This window comes from Natrix helvetica, assembly GCF_964273705.1.
Source record: "Natrix helvetica genome assembly, chromosome: 1".
Lineage (NCBI taxonomy): Eukaryota > Metazoa > Chordata > Lepidosauria > Squamata > Natricidae > Natrix > Natrix helvetica.
This window is the reverse complement of record NC_138548.1, coordinates 34,417,631-34,439,723: the sequence shown is the minus strand read 5'-3', so window position 1 is coordinate 34,439,723 and position 22,093 is coordinate 34,417,631. Positions and strand designations below refer to the sequence as shown.

The 22,093-nt window shown below is 36.6% G+C and overlaps 1 protein-coding gene across 1 annotated transcript in view; it reads left to right on the top strand.

Moving 5' to 3' along the window:
- The window catches only part of ESR2 (estrogen receptor 2), a 74,751-nt gene that overhangs the window by 24,446 nt on the left and 28,212 nt on the right, over positions 1–22,093 (top strand). Inside the window, exons 3-5 of the mRNA XM_081952145.1 lie at positions 1,092–1,585; positions 5,822–5,997; positions 9,704–9,820. Coding sequence (XP_081808271.1) covers positions 1,152–1,585; positions 5,822–5,997; positions 9,704–9,820 — 727 coding nt within the window. The 5' untranslated portion in view covers positions 1,092–1,151. The remainder of the gene's footprint in view (positions 1–1,091; positions 1,586–5,821; positions 5,998–9,703; positions 9,821–22,093) is intronic.

Below are 22,093 nucleotides of genomic sequence, written 5' to 3'. Positions count from 1 at the left end.
TTGAACTGTGATCAATACTTAAAAAATACAGGGAAATTATACTTCCTGACCAGTTCTAGTAAGTAACACAAGCAAAATCTATAGGTGCTGTTAGGGATTGCTGGGGGAAATGATATGCTCTGTTTCAACTGTAGTAATCTACTACTTTCAAGTGTAATCACGGCCACTGTCCCGTTTTTGGCATTAGAGTATAATTTAACTGCCAGTTGGGTTGACTTTTGTAACTTGTATGTGAAGTGAAAATGGCAGCTTGCCCTTCACCTCAGGTAGAAAAATGCTTAAGGGTTGGACAAGCATTGCAATCATGCAACATGCAGTTTTTTGCACCTGGAATGACCATGGTAGGGTATTTCTGCCCTGGAAATTTGCAGCATGGTTCTACCAATGGTAGGATGAATCTTGGATGAACATATAACATTTCTTTGTGGCATTATGTCAGCACTGACATATTTGAGTGCTCACAGTGAAACTTGTCCCCTTCCTCAGATTAACAGTATTAGTCACTATTACTAGATTATTTTGATTGGAGATGAACAACCATTGGAAATCTGGAAGTCTCACTTCTTTTTAGAAGGGCAAAAACCAAACCGTTGGTGAAGCCATGATCTAAATTCAGCTGGGCCATATCATGCAGACGTGAAGGCAGAGCAAAAGTTTTCTTATTTTCTGCTAATGAGTTTTGGGCTGGAAGTCCTGGGCTGTATTTCTTTCCTGAATCTAATATTGCTATTGATGCTGTAGTTTTTGTGTGCTTCTTGAGTCAAATTAGGGGGAAGTCATACTGCTGAGTTTTGTCTAAGTTTTGCCTTTAAAGACTCTTTAAAACCTGGTTAAAACCCACCTCTGTTTTAGATGAATGGGAGATTTCAAGATTTCACCTTTCCCATCCACACGCAGCAGAATTCTCGGTTCTCATAGGATCACCATGTTTATGTTTGAGTAGGGCTGTTTCTGTACTCATCAGTCTGATAAAGCTGCTTGCTGTTCATATTGTTGCCCCAGATGTGCACGGCCAGGAAGTGAGGGTGAGGAGGGGGAGATTTTCTTTTTAAAAATGTATTTTATGTAGCCTTAGCATTGCTGTTTTCCAGATTAAATGTTGGGGGATGACTGATTAAGAAAGCGACATTTGGCATCCATCTCACTCCAGCATGTCCCTCTGTGCATCGTCTCACAAGGAATGTTCTCATTTGCCACCAATTCAAGATCTCGGATGTAGTAAAAAAGAAGCCAAAAGCGCCATCTCTGAGCAGAGCTCTCCCATCCCTTTCAGCTGCAGCCAGGCTGCTCTGAGTGTGGAACACAGCCCGATCTACATTCCATCCTGTTATATGGAGAACAGACCCGACTACTCAGCCATGGCTTTCTACAGCCCTTCAATGATGAATTATAACATTCCGGCCAATTTCAGCGATTCAGAAAATGCCACTTTAAGGCAGACGGCGAGTCCGAGCATGTTGTGGTCCAGTTCTGGCCACATCTCTCCTCTGACAGTACACTGCCAATCATCGGTTTTATACGCGGAGCAACCAAAAAGCCCTTGGTGTGAAGCCCGACCTGTGGATCATGTCTTGCCTATTCACAGGTAATTTTTTTTTAAAGTCATTTATCTAGTGCTAAATATTCAGTCCAGTGTAGTATGACCAAAAAACGGGTCCAAAATGCCTAGACAAAAGGTCTGAATAATTGTAGTTAAATATAGATCATGGGGTGAAGAAACAGAGTTATTTCTAAAAGATGATAAGCCTTTTCCCTTCCTTGGTATCTGTCTGATAGCAGCTTGAAAGGCCCATGGATTTAAATGAGGAAAATAGCATGAATTATTTCCAGAGAATGTCTTCTCTGATCAAATTATTATTATCCTCTACCTTCAATTTGCCTTCAAAGTTGGGAAAGCCAATCAGAGATACCTCATGGATATCTATTTTGCCTCTCTGCTTTGAAATAATTTTAAAAAATAGAACTTCTTAATATTTATCCATGTTCTTAAGTAAATCTTTTTCAAATGAGACTATAGGAACTCAGTTCAGTCACAGGTTTAAATATTGGAAGTCAGAGCTAAGATGAAACTTGAACTTTCAGTCATTTGGCTTGACATTTAGGGGATGATGTAAGAGAACAGAAATCTTGGGAAAGGGCAATAAATATATTCAGAAAAGGACTATTTTTAAAAATACTACTGAGTTTTTGATAATGCAAAATTGTACCTACATAGTATTTGTGATGTATGCTAGCAATAGAGTTCAATGGGATTATTTCTCATTTCAAGGCTGGTTTTTTTTTCTTTTAGGAAAAAAGGAGCTATATTTATTAAATAATTTACTTTTTTATCCTGTACTTGGAGAATTATTTTTCTGGACCATTTGTTTTCTCCCATATGTATTGGGTGGAATAAGCACATGACAGACTCTCAGTATATTTGGAGTAGAGGAACCTCAAATAAATCTTGCATTTTGATCCTAACAGTGGTCAATTTAGAGACTAGGGGAAGTATACAAATAGGACATGAACGCTGTACCTTTCTGTTTTCCTCAGAAATTGGCATGCAGAGGGCTGATGCTGGAGAAAATATATAACTATCAGGGCTAGTAGTCACTGATGGTTTTCTATCTTTCATTAATTTGTCTAATCCCATGATAAGACTCTCCATGTCAGCATCCATTGTTTCATCCTGTGGTAGCCTGTTTAACTTTGTCTCGTTTAATTAATTTACTAGAGATGCACAAAGCATTTTGTATTAATTTTGCATTTTGAAGTTAGAAGTTTTAAATGCCCAAGCTTTGAGTTCTAGCCATTCTGGACATGTTTCAACTTTATAATAGCTTTACTTCAGATTGAAACAGGTGTTTTAAGCTTAAAGGGGAATTTTCCAACAACTCTGAAAGCACTCAGAATTTGATTTCAAACCACCCCTATAATCAGAGGCATGTTAAGAATTCCTATCTATTCTGAATTTTCCATCATTCAGCTTTATTGTATAACTATGTGCTTGGAAATAAGTTTGTTTTCATGGAAATCAAAATCGTTTTAGAGAACTCTAGGGTAGAAATCTTGCCAAGTATAGAAATTTAGTAGGTTAGTGGCTATGAAAGAAACTAAAGTTACAGGACAAAGGATGATAAGTTTTCTGGATAATATAGAATTTCTTCTTCAAGTAACATACAGTCTACTTGTTCAAGAACAGTTTACTAATAAAATGACTATGGGAAGATTCCTTGTGTAACAATTAGGAAATGGTGAAATACCTGAATGAAGATAGGATGAGGAGCCAAGCTGGTCTATTATTAGGCATATTGAAACACCTCCACCCCTGCCTGGAGGAAGACGGATTTGTTTCTTCTGAACTTTCTTTGTGTCAACCTGCTTGATTAGAAGATAATATTGTATGTACTCTGAACATGTTCTGTCCTTCTTAGCTGGCCTGACTTTGGATATGGAGAGGAAATCAGCACATCATATGTATTAAAATAACACTGGTAGTCCAGTCACCTTAGCAGGATGAGATGGGTGAAGGACATCAGTTTACCCTTTGCCTCAGCTAGCAAAATGGTTTTGACCATTCCTGAAAAGAAAAAGTATTTAGTCCAAGAACTTTGGACTAAATACTCTCTCTCACTATCATGCAAGACTGAGGCCAACTATAAAATAATGGATAAGAACACCATGTATTGCTTTTGGGACTCCCAAAGGTGTTTTTCAAAGAGCAATTAGGCTTTCTTGCTTTTTGAAAAGCATCTTGGGACAACCATGACCTGGATGATTGAGAATCTGTATACAGATTTTGGGATTCTTTATTGAAAAGGGGTAGGATAAAAATGAAGTAAGAATAGAAATTTTGTGCTGTTGATGGGACTAGTTTGGACTTCAGACAGTTTCAGGTCTGTCTCAGTCTTCTGCAACAAGCTGTCCTCCAGATGTCTTATTGCTGTCATCCCCAGATATCATGGGAGATAGTAACTAACACATCTTGAAGGAACAGGTTGGAGAAGGCTGCACGGGACACTCTTTTAGTTCCTTGACAAGCCAGAGAATATCTTATTTGAGTGGAATTGTACAATGAAATCCTCCATTCCTTTTGAAGGGTAAGTATAATGAGTGATTTCTCATCTTCAAAATGCTCTGCTTTTGCACACATTCTCTTTCACAGTTGCACTTCCCCTTCTGTTTCATTTTTGTGGTGCCGTCTTAATGCTGTGTTCATGACATCAATTTATTGCCATGGAAACAATGATTGTGGTATTGAAAATTCATGAATTGTAACTTAAATTAAAAGTTCAAAGATGGGAAGAATATGAACTACATGGAGCTGGCCCCTCCCTTTACTTGATTAAGTGAGCATAGGGCATTTTATTTTTTTAATTTTTTTTCCTAATGAAGGATTTTGTTTTCAAATGTGAAGTATAAAACTCTGCTTCAGTTGGAAGATAATTTTTTTAAAAGGATAGATGCTCTCTTAAGCCTCTCCTTTCTGAAACCCAGAGACATTTGCTACAATTCAGAAATCTACATTTATCTGGATGCTTATATGTGGCCTTCTGAATGTAGTGGCTCATCTGCTCTTCAAATCCCTTTGGACTTGCACATTATCCCTGATCACTGGCAAGAAAGGGAGAAGGCTATCAAATCTCCTTTTACTCAAGAAAGAATAGAGGACACCTGATTTGTCTCAGAAGTAAAGACTGTAATTCATATGTACTATGAAGTGTAAATGTAAGCAGGGAAATTTTGGGATATGTGTGTGAATGAAACAAAGTCTGGCTAGAGCCATGTTTTTCAAACTTAGTGATTTTAAGATGTGTGGACTTCAATTCCCAGAATTTCTCATCCAGCATGGGGAAGCTAAAATTCACATGTCTTAAAGTTGCCAAGTTTGAGAAACACTGAGATGGAAGATTCAACCATGTGATTGAAACATTTGAAGACTTTGATTACAAGTGAAATCCTGTTTTCAATATATATTTACTTTCTTTTTCCCTGTGGATGACTGTGCAGCTGAAGCAATGTTTCAGGCCTCAAAAAGGAACAAAATGTGTGTATTAGTCTTTTAAAAAGTTATTGTATTTATCAAATTTCTGATTTGGTGGATCAAAGCTTGCACATTTTTTGGAGTAATGTGTCCATGGGACAACCAGAGATCTCTAGCAAGAACAGCAAATGGAATCACCTCCCTTCATCCCAATATAAAATGTATACTATTCAAGACCAGACACAAATTTTTATCACAGGAGCACCTGTTCCTGTCCCTGGCAATAAAAATAGAATAAGAAATCAAATAATAAAAGTGAATGAATGAATGAATAAAACAACTAATACAAATGCTTTGCAATTAATACTCTTTGTGGTATTGAATTTTCCTGTCTAAGAAATTGCTTCACTTGGCCAAACAATATGGCACAAGTAACTTTGCATGTGTATCATAAACTTCTAATTGTGCAATCTTCATTCTGCTTAATCACTGTGCTAATTATTATATTCATCAGCCCAAACTAAACTGCTTAGTGTGATTGGGAAGAGAATGTGACAGTTGTAATCTAGCAGAACATCTGACTTCATATACCTAATGCTTGTCAAATACTCCCGTTTAATATATTACATACTCTAATAGCCAATGCTTGCAAAATTGTGGCGCGTTCTGAAGAATAAGTATTATATTTTTATGATTCTAATTCATGCAAGTTTCTATAATTTCAAGCTTACTTTTCCTGCAATTCACACTCTGCAAAACTGCATGGACGATTTTTTAAAAAAAGAACATTGTTCAGGCAAAATACACATTCCTTTGTATGATTTGATGACAGATTTTCTCCTTTTCTGCCACCAGAGACACCTTGAAAAGAAAAAACAGCAGCAGTGACTGTACCAGTCCCACCACAAACAGCCCTGGTTCGAAAAGAGATGCACATTTCTGTGCTGTATGTAGCGATTATGCATCTGGATATCATTATGGGGTTTGGTCATGTGAAGGCTGTAAAGCTTTCTTCAAAAGAAGCATCCAAGGTAGGGAAAACAGGAAATCCCGGGGAAAGCAATTCATTTGAATGCAATGATTTTTTTGTAAGAATATGAAGATAAATTACACAGAGCAACCAGGAAGGTGTGCAGAGGAGAGGCAATGAAGTCAAGATGACAGACAGCATCAAGACCCCTTGCCTTTCATATGTGGATCATGATGCAATAAAAAAAGAGGCAGCACTTCAATTATATACTTACAAATATCATTTGACATTTTTGACTCAATCCCCCTGCTTGAGACCTCAGTCTTAATTACATTAGCACAATATTTTGAAGAGGGCTGAAGGCCATACTATAACTACACATATTGCAGAAGTGGATTTTAACTCCTCCCCCCCCCATTTTAGGAGGAGTTTATCTCCTATTTCCCCTTCCAAAACAAAATGTGAAGTTTAATTTGGATTTTATTTTACAATTTTGGGTATTTCTTTTCTCAATATGTTGGAAATCTTGCACCTGAAATTAAGGGACAGTATACAATCTGAAACTCTCTAACACCAGCCAAGCAAACAACTAAAATATTATAACATCTGCATGATTACTGCAGCATTTAAGAGAGGCTTTAGAAGAGATTTAGCAACGTGCATGATAAATTGAATTATTATGTATAGTTACTAATAATTTCACGTTAATTACCCATCACTGTATTTCTTCTTGTTATTAATAACATCTTATAAAGTTTCTGCTTTTTAATCACCGAAGCACGGCTAACTACTTAAAATTTAAATTTAAGTTCTCTATTTATTATTTAATGTTTTATATGGCATTTTATTGAATGATTGTAAGCTGCCTAGAGTTGTCTTTGGCAAGATAGGTGGCCTATAAGCTTAATAAATTTAAAAAATGAACATGGAATGGAACATCATCAAAAAAGGGATCAAAGAGCATTTTCTTGCACATTCCATTTAAGATTTCATTTCATTCCCAATTATATTAAAACAGTAGACTCAAAATATGTAAAAGTACTAGGAAGTCTTCATTTTTAGATTCACCATTAAAACTGGATTCATTTCTTCCCTTTAGTATATCAGCTAGTTGATGGAATCTACTGATTAAAAATCAAAGACCTATTTTCAGTGGCAATTATGAAAAATTTCACAGTTTGATTCTATGTACATTTTCTCAGTTTTTTTGCTCACTTCAAAAATATTTATGTACTTTCAATCCCAGGACAAATTCCTTCCCCATATTTATTCTAATACCTATGTTTCCAATTAAGAAAATATCATTGTTTCAATAGGACTTACTCCAGGGTAACTGCAGTTAGGAATGTTAAGTCTCAGATCTGTAGGAACAGTATGAAGTTGGATGCAACACATTAAGGTAATTGAAAAAAGCAAAAGTGTTTACCTGGCATATGATTTGGTAAACTACACTTTAGAACTGGACAAGATAACCTTTTGAAGGCCATGACATATGTTGGAGACCTGACACGACAACATTTTTTATCTTTTTTCCAAGGGAACTTTGATTATAATCGACCTTCACTGCCAAACTCTGAGATCACATCTGTTCTACACAGATTGTGTTTTCCAAAAAGGGTTCAGCAGTTTTACAAAACAGATTTTTCTACAAATAATACATTGGGTTGGGGGTTTTGTGTCCTTTTTGGTATCAGCATCGATGTATAAACCAGCCCCTTCATTAAATGCACAAATATGCTAAAGTTGATAGAGTCCAAGCACCCTTTTAATTGGAATGACATCTCTGAATAATGTAAGAAAACTATTACATTTCCTCACAAGAGGCCATTTTGGAAGCAGATTTGAAATGGGCAAGTGGTTTTCAGGGAGAAGGAGTGGCTTACAGGTGTATTTTTCTCTTTCCACCCTTGTTTTTCTCCAAGTAACCATCAAATCTGTCTCTATCACTTTGGACTTTTATATGTGTGCTTGTTAGAGCTTATAAACCTGAAGGTGAGGAAAACAGATGAAATAAAATTATAATAGAAAAACAGAGTTGGAAGGGACCTTGGAGGTCTTCTAGTCTATACCAATCCTATACCATGCCAGACAAGTGGTGGTCCAGTCTCTTCTTAAAAGTCTCCAGTGATGGCGCACCCACAACTTCTGAAGACAAGCTATTCCACTGGTTAATTGTTAAATAGAGTTACATTTTATTAGGACACTGAGATTCAGTAATGAAAGACACATCTACAGTATAAGAAGAGATAAAGAATCATTTTTGTAATGCGCATCTAGGTCTTAAATGCATGTCAAGTTCTTATTCTTGTAGCCAAAGTCTATAATAAAAATCTAATAAGAATCTCTCTTTATTCTTAACATAAACTGAAGATTTTTATTGTAATCCTTAAGAAGACAGGAGAGGTAGAATGGTAAAACTTATTGTTTAGTACCAACCAATTACATTTTTACATGATCTTTTTCCTTTTACTCATATTCACAATCATTCTTAGGCTAAACTAGGAGAGCAAATCTTGGCCATAGCCTGCTGTTCACCTTGATGTTTTATCAAACATTTCACTCAGAACATCATGGTCTTTGATTGTTTGAACCCCAAACATCATATACAGTATAACCTCCAGACAAAGGTTGAGATAAAATGTCACTAAGAAAACTTGCCTTCATTTGCCTTCATTTGCCTTCATTTTTGAACAGCTATGATTTGCTTTCACTATCATTCAGCTAGAATTTGTATTATCAACTTCCCCTTTAAAAAAGAGCCTGCTTGTCAAATAAATTTAAGAAAAAACATCTGCTTTGAGTAATTCTCACTATGAATTGGTGGGAATATATGAACTTTTCCCACAAATTGGCATTTCTCTACTTCTCCACAGAAGGAAATAACTGTCTTTCCAGACTCTCCTTGGTCTCTACTGAATCTTTGTAGAGAGGTCAATTCTAGTCCAAGGATAAGAAACCTACCAAAATAAAAGGAAATATTTTAATTCTCTCATGTAGTTTGCAAAAACAAAACAAAAGCCTCTTTTGCTGATCACAGTCCTTTTCTATGACATGCTTGCCACAATGCTTGCCTGTTTCTACTAAAGGTCTTTCAAAATGCATCTGCTGCTTTCATTTTAGGAACTGAAGCGTACAGGATTGTCTTGATCTTTAGCCCTTTTACATGCCTGACAACAACATGTATTTCCTGACAGCTGTATTTCTCTATCGGCTAGCCTTTGAAATCAGTTCTCAAAGGTGTATAAGACTTCTATTATTCTATTCTTTTCCTTAAGCAACCCTGCATCTAAGGAAGATCCTTCTTTCCCTGGCTGCTTGTTAGTTGGAGGACATGTTTATTCTGGATCTTCTCAATTTGTAAGCTGCAATCCTAAATGCTCTGGTTAAGCAAAGTAATGCAAGGAGGCAACCCTAAGGAATACACAGCCGTAACAAAACATGCATCTACATTGAATGAGGATACAGAAAACATATTTTCCCATGTTCTGTGTTGCTAAGATGCTCTTTGTTAGCTCAAGGACACAGGTGACTCTTCTGGGTCATTCTTCCTCTGTTCAGTACGCAATCATCTCACCTGCAGGACTCAGCCTTAATTTGGGATTGGAAGCCTTTCACATGGCTGCTTTCTAAGGGTTCTACAAGGACAATCTAACCAGTTAGTAGTTAACTCAAGAAATAAAATACCCTTTCTCAAAAGCAAGGATGAAACCTAAGACTTTATCACAATGTTTTTTTTTAAATGTACCTTCTTTTATCCCTCCCTCCAGGGCACAATGATTATATTTGTCCGGCGACAAACCAATGTACAATAGATAAAAACCGACGCAAAAGTTGCCAAGCCTGCCGACTCCGGAAATGTTACGAAGTAGGGATGATGAAATGTGGTAAGTTCTTTGTTCCTTTGGGCATTTTCTCATATAGGGTTTCTCATATAAAATTTTGCTTGAATTCCAAAGCTGATGCACACTGTCGTTCAGAACCTCAGTTATCCACATGTAAATTCCATTAATCCCAGTAGTAGGTAGATCTGAAGTTTTGTTTGGTTACTGAAGCTCAGCTTCATCCTACTTCGGATAAGAAAAATAACTTGGTGACGAACTCATCCCAGCAAATTTTGATCAATACTTTAAGCTACTGTACTAACTTTCCAATTAGAGCAACTTCCCCAACTTCTTTCCTCCAGATGTGTGAGATTCCAGGTTCCAGAATTGCCTGAGAATTTAGCTGTTAATCATTTAGACAGGAAATTCTAATTGCAACAAAACATCTAGGAAAATATTAAGTGAGATTAGGCTATGACAGAGGCATGAATTCTTCCATAAACTTGTTTCCTGTGAGACTTTAAAGAAGCTAATTGAAGATAATATTGAGTTTCAAATTCTTATGATTTCTTCTCTGCTGTTTTTCAACAAGCCCATTCAGAAATATGCAATAATATTGCAATAATATATGGGTTGAGTGTCCTTTTTTGAGCTATTTGAGTTAGTGTAAGTACCCAACTGACATGAATTTACTGTGATATTGCTTTTTGCCTTCTGCCCACGTAAAGAACCGCTTGTCCCTTGGAGATAACTGACTGTGCAGACTTAAAAGGACTCCTTGATTTGTCAACTACCAATAAATTGCTTTATTCCTGCTAGTATTTTTGTCCAGATTGTGGCTTGGCCACATTTTTATTACTGTACTGAATTAACATCTAAATGAAGTATTGTAGGGAGTGAATGGTAATTTATGATCTGTGAAATTTTTGGCTGATGCAATAAGCCTGATTTGATACACATCTTACCTTAGCTGCTGACTTTTCCAGGGACTTGTAATGTGCACATGAGACATGTAATGAAGCAATACCTTTCTTACTTTCTGATCTCTATTTTATGTTCTGGTTCTGTGAAGCCTCTGAAAACAGCTTACAGTTTTAATATCATAGTTCCATGATTACTAAGAAAATTTAGTGAAAAATTCAAGAGAAAAAAAATCAATGAAAAAGGTTTAGCTTAGCAATGCATGTAAATACAGATGCCAATAAAAGTTACCAAACAAAAAGAAACATATCAACAGTACCCCAAAAACAATACACTTAATCCAGGGTCATGATGATTTTCATTTGAAATTATGGCACCTACCATACAGCATGGATTTCTACTTTTCCATTAGAACAGTAGTGGCCTAACACGCAAGCTTCATCTCCAAACATCCAATAATGCTTCTGCATCAATGAGCATTTTATATGCTGAGCACTAAGGACTGCTACAGAGAGTTTTAAAGCATACCAGATTCAATGATTAGGCACATTAATAAAGTGCTACTATAGGTCTGCTTGTCAACAATTTTGATTAAATGTATTTACAGCTGTTCCTTTCAGGATCTGTAGAGACAGCCATGCTTCCCAGGTGTTGGTAGTGGAGTCTGCATATATTTTGGGGGAATTGATGCTTCTACATTTTCTGTATCCAAGCTAAACCTTTGTAGGGAATACAATCTTTAAATAGTATCTAGGAAGCATTTTCCCAACTGTTTTAGTAATAGTATGTTGTTCCTATCCTGAACTATATTTTTCTCCAGAAGCTACTTGATACTGTCACAGATGGCCTGGCACACTAATGAAGTTGTCCATATATAAATGTGTACAGAATGTACGTGCTTAGGAACTATGAGTTCATTGGTTGGTGGAGAGGAGGAGCTTATCCCAAGGATTCCTTCCTAAAGCAATAAGATCGGGCATATTGTATCTTTCCAGACTATGCATGTAGATAGTACAACTTAAATGAGTTTTTAAAATATGGTTGCTTCTTTTCCTTGCAATTGTGAATTATGTTTTTGTTTCAACTTTGATTACATTCTGGTCAGGGCATCAATTGCAGCCAATGATCTGCTATCACTTAACGCAAAAAGTTTTATGTGAAAACCCAATTTTGAAATATTAAAAAATGTATAAATAGATATTTGGAACTATAATAAAGTGATGAAGAACTTAAATGACAAGGCATTTTCCAATGCTTACTCTTTTGTTAATAAACAAATAAAGAAATAAACAAAAAACAACCAACACAAGCACAAGTAATCAAGCCAAGGGTACAATAAATTTGCATAATCTTCATTTTGTTTAATTACTCTATTAACTACTACATTCACCAGCCAGAGGTGGTTTGATCCTGGTTTGCCCAGTAGTGGTGACAGCAGGAGGCTCCACCCACCTGCCCAGACGTTTCTTGCAAAACCCTGGTAGGTTTTGAAGAATAACTATTAAATTAATATACCTAAACTCAGATCAAAACATTTCTTGATACTTTATTTTATTAATCTCTCAAGATTTAAATATTCTGGTTGTAATATGCATTTTTGATCATAGAGTATACATTCATTTGTTTTTATTTTATTTATATACTGTATGTGTACAATAAATCATTTGAGAGAGAAGGTTTGCATTTTTTCAAAATACAAGAATGGTTTCCTAAACTTCTGAGTAACAGAATGCAGGGCAATTTTTAAAAGTAAAATATTGTTAACATAGTGCACTGCAGATGAATTTTTCAATCTTTTAATCTGTTTTCCATGAAGAAAACAGTGACTTACTTATTAGGAGTCTTGCCTATAAGTTCAACCATTATCTCTTGATTCTGGGAGAGGAAAATGAAATATACATATATACATAGAAATAAAAGCTAAATTATCTTAACCATGCAGATTATTTACAGGACAACTGTGCAGTAGTATGTAAGCTTTAATTTCAGGTTGTTTAGATATAAATAAGCGTATCTCAACAGCAGAAGGGACCAAATGCTCACCCTGATCACTTAAAAGGAAAACCTTCTATTGTTCAACATGCATCTGTTAATTCAAAATAAATCAGCATTAACAATACACTGAGCTGGGGTGTGAAGTAAGAACTATTTTCTGCCCTCACAATCATGAAGGTAAGAATCTCATACTTATTCCACATGGTTTGGTTAGATGACATTACACTTTCAATCAAAACAATACAGTAATTCACCAACCCATATGTGACATTTATGACTGAGTATTTAGCCAATGGCTGAGCATTGATCATTGTTGAACAAATATAAAGTGAGTGATTCATCAAGAAGAAAATTATATTGAATACGTTTAGAATTTCACTGTTCATTCTGAGATCTTGCAAATTATAGTGATCTCAAATTTTCCATAGTCAACAAAAGTAAACTATATATAACCAAGTAGAAGCTCTACAACACTGTGCAGTTCCTTTTGAGAAAACATGAATCATAATAAAACTGAGAAATAACAGTATCTACATGAGATGGGAGATGGAGAGAAAGTTGAAAGGAGGATATTAGCTCAACTGATGTGTTAGAATACATCCTATTTCTATCATCCACAGCTGGCCCACGTGGAGAAGGCTGATCTCTGCACAATTTCAATTCTTCCAGCATATGAAGTTGGAATGATGAAATTTATGATGATCCAGTTATGAAATTAGTGTGTAATGTTATCCAAGCTTTACTATCAGCTTAAGTGTTATCTTTATCTAGTTAAATGTTAAGTATAAAACAGGAAAACTTTCATAGTTTTAATTCTAACTTCTGTGGACCTCACTCCATATTTAAGAGGTCCCTAAGGGTGGTGTGGTGTGTATGTGTGTGTGTGTGTGTGAGAGAGAGAGAGAGAGAAAGAGAGAGAGAGAGAGAGAGAGAGAGAGAGAGAGAGAGAGAGAGAGAGAGAGAGAGAGAGAGAGAGAGAGAATATGCCAGCGTGCCTCTCATCCTTGTTACATTTTGATTTTCTTGCTTTCTTTGTTCACATTTTCTTGGACAAATAAATAAATAAAATAAAAAGGAGGCACTTTCTTCTTTAGAGAAAAGGCTAGATACGAATACAAGTATTAGGATTGTTGAGTGAACAAGAAACTTCTTCATCTTTGAATTACATATCTCCTCTGACTTAAGAAGGTGATGCTCTTCTATTTGCAAAAATGTAAAACACAGTATTGTCCCAAAGTGAATTAGGAGTAGACAATTAGGAGATAGACAGATAAGAGAGGCTAGACATGTAAGGGGGACTAGACTCTTGATGATCTGCAAGATCCCATACTTTAAATCAGGTTTCCCAGCCTTGGCAATTTTAAGACATGTGGACTTCAGCTACCAGAATTCTCCAGCAGTTTTACTGTCTGCAATTGGTGCCTATTTGCTTATTTTTTATTTATTATTCTTTATTAAATTTATTTTCTGTCCATCTCATCATGAAGTAACTCTTATAGTGTATTTTGCTTGCATGTTTATACCTAAAAGAAATAATTTTTAAAAAGTGGTGTTCATTAATCCATCTGAAAATATAGCTCTGTAATATGTTCTCACTCCTTTTTTCTCGTCGGTAATAAGGAAAAAAATAATAATGTAATAGTCTGAGAACCTATGATCAAATATTTAAATAGAAAATGGTATGAATAATTTTAGATTTGAGAACAGGCGAAACAGGACCAGTGATTGCTTCCATTGAAGCTTTAAATAGATCTAATGCACAGTATTCTTTTAAGGCTTAATAGTTGTAAATCACCAATATGCCCTATGCTGGCTGAAATTATCGTTACGCTCTTGAAAATGGAAATTGGCCGTGGAACGCTAGTGTGCCAAAGGACTGTGGCAGGAGGTCCATGATTCTGCCAATGAAAGTGGCTTGAGTGTTATGTGAAAAATGGCAAATGGGACTGGCACAAAAATATTATCGCTTTCAAAAGGGAAATGAGAAGCTTAGGTACTTTCTTTGATAAATCCATGTCTGTGTTTCTGCAAAGGTAATGGGCCAAACTGGTTATGGATCTCAGTCTGAATTGGAATGGGCATTGAAAACCTTGAGCCTTTTGTGGTGGTGGTGAAGACTGTCTAAAATTTAATATGGAGCAAAGGATTTATTGTTTTTAAGTAGTCAGTTATTTGTTTTCTCCAGAAATATACTGGTGGGAGCTTGTTAAAATTTTGCGGCTTAACTGAGTCTTGTTAGAAAAAAACTCAACAATCTAATGTTGCGATCGTGAAAAATAATTTAATGTTGTGATCGTGAATGATAGTGAGACAATGTGGAGAGGGGCACTGGGGAGGAATCTTCTCACAGAACCTAGTTCCATTTCTCCAGAAAGTGAGAAGGACAACGCAGGATACAGGCTGAGTTCACACATCTTGCTGCATAACCATAATGTGCAGAAGTGGGTTGCTCTCAGTTTGGCCCGGATCTGGTGAACTGGTAGTGGCGGTGGCAGGAGGCTCCACCCACCTGCCTGGACGCAAGCACACATGTGAGCATGAGCGAACCGGTAGCGCTGGGATTTGCAACCCACCTCTGATAATGTGATTCATTTGGTTTTGTCTTCCATAAATGAATGCAGTCATTGTAGTTTGGAACCAGGCTTTCTGATTGAGTAAGATGTAGCCACTCAGTCAAGTGGGCTTTATTCAGCAAACATAGTTAAGCAAACTTGATTTTGCACAATGGAGGAAATCAATCATCAACCAACTCTGCATTGCTATCTCTAAGATTAGCGAGATGACTTTGCTCATAGATCTGAATTATATTCTATCAACAGCTAAAATGACTATATGTTGCAGCAGTTAATGCTTGGATCAGTGGACATATTGAGAACACCAGAATTATATATGCTTTGATTGTGTGTTTTCAGTCCCATGGCCCCTTGTGTAGGGGGTGTAAAGTTACTACCAGGAATCCTTCTGTTGATTCAGGGATATATAAATGCAGTAATAAATTGCAATGTCTGCTCCAAAATGGACAATAGAGATAAAAGCGGGCTATTCTAAAGTATATATGTTTTTATTGAGATAAATTCTGTAATTTGGTTTTGTATTGAGAATAGTTTGGGAAAAATAATAAGGAAATAGTTTCGTCTTGAGAACTTTTGTCACACTGGTGCATTCCAGAAAATTAAAAGTGGGACAATAATCCACAATTTTGAATATGGGTAGGAGAGGAACAAAATCAACACAACATGCAAAAAAAGAGAAAATACAATACAATACAATAGTAGAGTTGGAAGGGACCTTGGAGGTCTTCTAGTCCAACCCCCTGCCTAGGCAGGAAACCCTATACCGTTTCAGACAAATGGCTATCCAACATCTTCTTAAAGACTTCCAGTGTTGGGGCATTCACAACTTCTGGAGGCAAGCTGTTCCACTGATTAATTGTTCTAAATGTCAGGAAGTTTCTCCTCAGTTCTAAGTTGCTTCTCTCCTTGATTAGTTTCCACCCATTGCTTCTTGTTCTACCCTCAGGTGCCTTGGAGAATAGTTTGACTCCCTCTTCTTTGTGGCAACCCCTGAGATATTGGAACAATGCTATCATGTCTCCCCTAGTCCTTCTTTCTCTTAAGCTAAACATACCCAGTTCCTGCAACCGTTCTTCATATGTTTTAGTCTCCAGTCCCCTAATCATCTTTGTTGCTCTTCTCTGCACTCTTTCTAGAGTCTCCACATCTTTTCTACATCGTGGCGACCCGAACTGAATGCAGTATTCCAAGTGTGGCCTTACCAAGGCATTATATAGTGGTATTAACACTTCACGTGATCTTGATTCTATCCCAGTGCCTCAGATTCAAGAGTAAGGTATAAGGAAGAGACGATACATTTATTGAGAGGTCTTGAGAAATTGAGGCACACATCCTCTCAAATCTGTCCTCCCAGAAACTCCGGGTGTTTTTTTGCCCACAACTTGTCTTACTTTTTTCAGTGCTGGCTGGGTGCTCCTTTTGCTTCGTTGGAAGAGCTGAGAGGATGCGCAGTCCCAGCGCTTCAGCTGCTGAATCTCTTTTGTCAACTTTCTGATATTGACACCAAAATGAGCTGGGTGGACAGAACCATTTATTCAGGAAGAGAGGAGGTACTTCCTCTTTTCTTGCTGACATAATATCCATTTTCAAGGCATCTAGATTAGGTAGAGGAAAGCTGTGGGGAGATGGAAAGTTGTTTTAATTTGAGATGGATGTGTGCTTGTTTCCCCCCTAGGTTTAAGAATCGTTTTAAATCCAGATAAGTCTTTTTTTTTAGTTTTATTGTTGGACTGGGATTATCTCTTTTTCTTCTTACTGTCAATTTGCTTTCCTCCCCACTTCCACTCTTTACACAGTTTTCAACTGCCCCCCACCCAATCTTGTGCTATTAGTATTTAAGAAACTTCACTTTTCATAATTAATCCCCATTGAGTATAATCAGAATTAGCCAGATGATTTCATATGGAAGACAACATTTGCAGAAGCCTGGATTAAAGTACAATAAAGGGACCCCAAGAGTCATTCACCCTAGGACAGTGGAAAAGACACACCAGTAATTTGGTGAAATCATTTCTGGTGCTAACTTTGCACAATGCAATGTGTGTTTCTGTTTGTCTTATTTTATTGATGAAGATGGCAATATAGTATGCGCAAATGAACTAGGCACTGATTTCTTATATATGTTAGTATCTATATGTGTAGGTATGTGTCCATTTCTTCATCATGACTGCATTTCATTGTTAAAAAATGAAATTTGACTCTCAAAATGGCAGGAATATTATTTAATACACATCATGGTTTGGTAGCATGTTATATTCCAGAAGAAAATAGTTTCAGTTCTATGAATTATTTAATAAGCAACCAATTTATATATACTGCCAAAGGTTTTCTTTTTTTGCATGTTGTCATCATGTGAATGTTTCAACTATAAATTTGTTTAGCTAAAAAAATACCACCTAGGTTTAGAATTTATGAAAGGAAAAAATAATTCCAGCGAACCAACAGTCTGTAGAGATTCTCAGTTATCCAGGTCATGGTTGCCCCAAAGGTGCTTTTTCAGGGGGCAACTGGAGTTTCATGTTTTTTTTCTTTTGAGGATGTTTTGCTTCTCAACCAAGAAGCTTCTTCGGCTCTGACAGGATAGTGGGGAATGGAAGGATTTATATTCCTTGCAGACAGCTGGTAATCTGCAAAAGAAAAAACAAGAAAGTCCAGTTGCCTCCTGAAAAAAACACACCTTTGGGACAGAGAACCAACAATTTAAAAAAAAATCTTATATTTTGATTATTTACATGAAAAAGAGATTAATAAAATTGCTAGTCATTAATATATTTTGGTGAGTGAATTAGGGTTTGGACTGAAGGTGATGTATATGTCTATTGCAACTCTTAGGATCTTACTAATTTTCATTTTCGGTTTAAAAGGGGTATTATTCTGGATATTATTGTTCTAGAAGGACGTTTGAAACTAATCATTATGGAACATGTGCTTTGTTTATGTTCCAGAAAGAAAAGGAATATGGGCTGAGGTATGCAAACACCTGTAAGAAGTGTCATCTTTGTTATGAGGGTGACAGTGCATAGTAGGCAAACCATTCTTCTGAATTCTGTTTTCATGAATTTGTATGCAAACCAGACTGCAGAACTGTGTGGAAATTTGCCTTTTCCCCAAAATTATTTTATATTTTTCAAGTAAAAAAACTGATACACAAGTGGAAGTATTAGAGAACAGTTTACAGAAAAATCCATGTGAATTTCCTCAACACGCGCATATTGATCTGGATATGGAATGAAATAAATTCAAGGCTGGAACAAGGTATTGAGAAAAATAAAAACTGGCGACTTCCTCTATTCTCAGAAACACGGTGTTCTCAGTTTCTAAGTAGATAAGATTTCAGTGATGTTGCGCTTGATTGGTATTTCTGAGTAATAATTTCTGCATTATTCTTTCTATTTGAGGGTGTGCGGTTTCCTAGGTTTTCTGTTGGATTTGGACTAAGAGCCACCCCCCTCCCGCTTTGTAAAATTTAAAATGGCAAGGTATGATGAAAAAGAAAAGAACATTTAAAGAATCCGGAGAATCATACACAATAGCCTTTGCCAAACTGATACCCTCAAGATGCATCAGACTATAATTTCCTTAATATCTGGCTATTGTGGTCTATGTTGTCTGGAATAGTTAAGGACTGTAATCCAGTACTGCAGGAGAGAACCAGTACTGGGAGGAGACTAAAATATAGAGAAGCATTTTGGCTGTCCAGAAACTTCATTAAATCCAAATTGTGGCCCAGCATCCCAATTGATCCCCCTGTAACTGGGAATGGACAGATGTTCCCTCCTGTCTCTGTCATCTCTTAGCAAATAAAGGTCAACTCTGCTACCTCTGCTCTAGTTGGCAGAGGGGATAAGAATGTTGGGGTCAGCATGGCTCAGGTTGTTTTTTGCATTTCAGAAGTTAAGCTGATCCCTTGGGTCAGACTGTACAAGTTCCACATTTACATTTGCTTCTTTTGGGCAGAAAAGCTTTGTACACATTCAGTATGAAGTTAACATACTGAAACTAGTTTTATTTCATAATTGTGGAAATATATATATATATATATATATATATATATATATATATATATATATATATATATATATATATATATATATATATATATATATATATATATATATATATATATATATATATATATATATATATATATATATATATATATATATATATATATATATATATATATATATATATATATATATATATATATATATATATATATATATATATATATATATATATATATATATATATATATATATATATATATATATATATATATATATATATATATATATATATATATATATATATATATATATATATATATATATATATATATATATATATATATATATATATATATATATATATATATATATATATGGATGTATGAGCCAGTTTGGTGTAATGGTTAAGGCATCAATTGGGAGGCTGTGAGTTCTAGACCTGCCTTAGGCATGGAACCAGACAGGTGGCTTTATGCCAGTCACTTCCCCTCAGCCATCAGTGGTGGGTTGCAGGTGGTAGCCCCAGTATGGGCGTACCAGAGCCTGTCCGGAGCACCGGGTACCTTTCTGGTACAGTGCTCCGGAGGGCCCACCTGCCCGCCCGAGCTCCTTACCTGTCCTTTAAAGCCTTTGGTGCTTCCGCGCACATACATGGGGCATACAGCACTCACACGATGCTCCGCTGAGCAGCTGGAGTGCTGCGGAGGCTTGCAGAAGAGTACAATGCATGCACGCGCTGTGTGCATGTGTACGCGTGCTGCACACATCCATGTGGGCGGCGCTGGGCCCATCCCAACTGAACCAGTTGGAACGGGATCCGGAACTCATCACTGAACAGCACATAGAATAGCAATAGCACGTAGACTTATATACTGCTTCATAGTGCTTTACAGCATTCTCTAAGCAGTTTACAGAGACAGAATATTGCCCTCAACAATCTGAATCTTCATTTTACTGGCCTTGGAATGATGGGAGACTGAGTCAACCTTGAGCCGGTCAGGATTGAACTCCTAGCAGCAAGCAGAGTCAAGCTGTAATACTGCATTCTAACCACTGTGCTACCACGGCTCTTAATAACAAGCGATGGTCCCAAAATCTTGCCACAAAAACTGACATAAAGACACTGCAGGGATTAGTCTGGGCAGTCATTGGGGGTCAAAAACTGACACAAAGGCATGCACAAAATAATATTATGCGACTATATCTATTCTGTGTTCCTTCTTCTTTATACTTTGTTCCAGTCAGATTACTGATACAAGACATATGCATGTGCTATGTACAATGTGCTATGTACTCTATGTGCTATGTACTCTTACAAACATATGCATACCCAGAGCCATTCAAAAGTTCACCTCCTTATCCTGACACAGGTTTTGTTGAAGATGCAACCTGCCACAGTCTACTAGGTATTCTATGGCTGTGTGTTCACATAGAATTTGGGGAAATGAGATCAATTTGGCAAGTCTTGGCAACTTTAGACTGGTATGAAAACATTGCTTCTTGTCCAGTCCATAAGGATTCTCTAGCAGGGCCATTTTCTAGAAAGAGTCTAGTTATTTCAAACTAGGATCTTCATGTATCTTTCCTACTTCATTAGTTGATTTGAATCACAGACTGATCCAAGTCAAATTGGATCAACTTTGCAGTAGGAGTAGCTTTCTTTCCTCCAATGCTTGTCTCAGGAGTAAATCAGCAACACAATTATTGTTCTGTTTATAGACATATTTATACTTTATACTTTCCTGAGTCCCGATTGTCCTTTGAAGAGAGTAGCACATGCTCCTCTACCTGCAGAAGAGAAACAGTGGGCAGGAAGGGTATTTAAACTTACTTTTAGTAACAGTTCTAAGTGCTGTGATAGATAGTTGCAGGCCAGAAGATGGTGGACCACAGGCAAGTGATGGATAGAAGCATAGACTATGATCCTCATATTTCTCTGCCTTTAAAACTGCCTTTCCTATCTTTTCCAGTGTGCACAGCAGCAACAATGTCCCTAACTGTGAATCTTAAAAATGTAGGGCTGTTGTGTTTGAAATTCCCCTTCAGATTCCATTTAATACCCCCATCCCACCTCCAGTCTCCCTTGGCTTCACAGAGAGCTGCCTCATGGATGCAGTGCCAAGCAAGGCTGAGGAAGATATGAGGGATGGTCTATGACTACACGCTGTTTGAATCAGAGTAAATGTCTTGGATGGAAATTCCTGCTGAGCTCCACGTGGATGCCAGGAAATATTTGTTTGCTGTCCATAGTCAGATCAGCAGCTAGTTTTTTGGCTACACCATACAATAGTTTGCGAAGTGAGTCACTGTTCTTAGAAAGGTTGATAAACTAGGTTTGAGCTGATTCCATTTCTATTGTAATTATGGATAGCTTTAAATGCCAAGACAGAAACTGTGGTGGTATCTGTAAATTTAGCTTGATTAAGCCATGGAAACTTTGGCAGTTGGCAACTTTTTGGATTGAACATATAAATGGCAGCAGAAACATACAAACAGGTATTTGAAGAATCAGATCCAATTTGTGTGTGTGTGTGTGTGTGTGTGTGTGTGTGTGTGAGAGAGAGAGAGAGAGAGAGAGAGAGAGAGAGAGAGAGAGAGAGAGAGAGAGAGAGAGAGAGAGAGACCTACAAACCCACAGATGCAGATAATAGAATTGTATATCTAGTTAACAAGTTTCAGGATCAAGGAAAAAGAGAAAATTAGATAATAGAAAAGTTTTAATAATGCAGTTGTTGATCATCTGCTGGGGAAGAGATGAAGTCTATGTATAGGATGATCCTTTTGTGGGATCTGCTGTACTAGACTAGGGCATACTGATTATAAAAGAATGACATGGA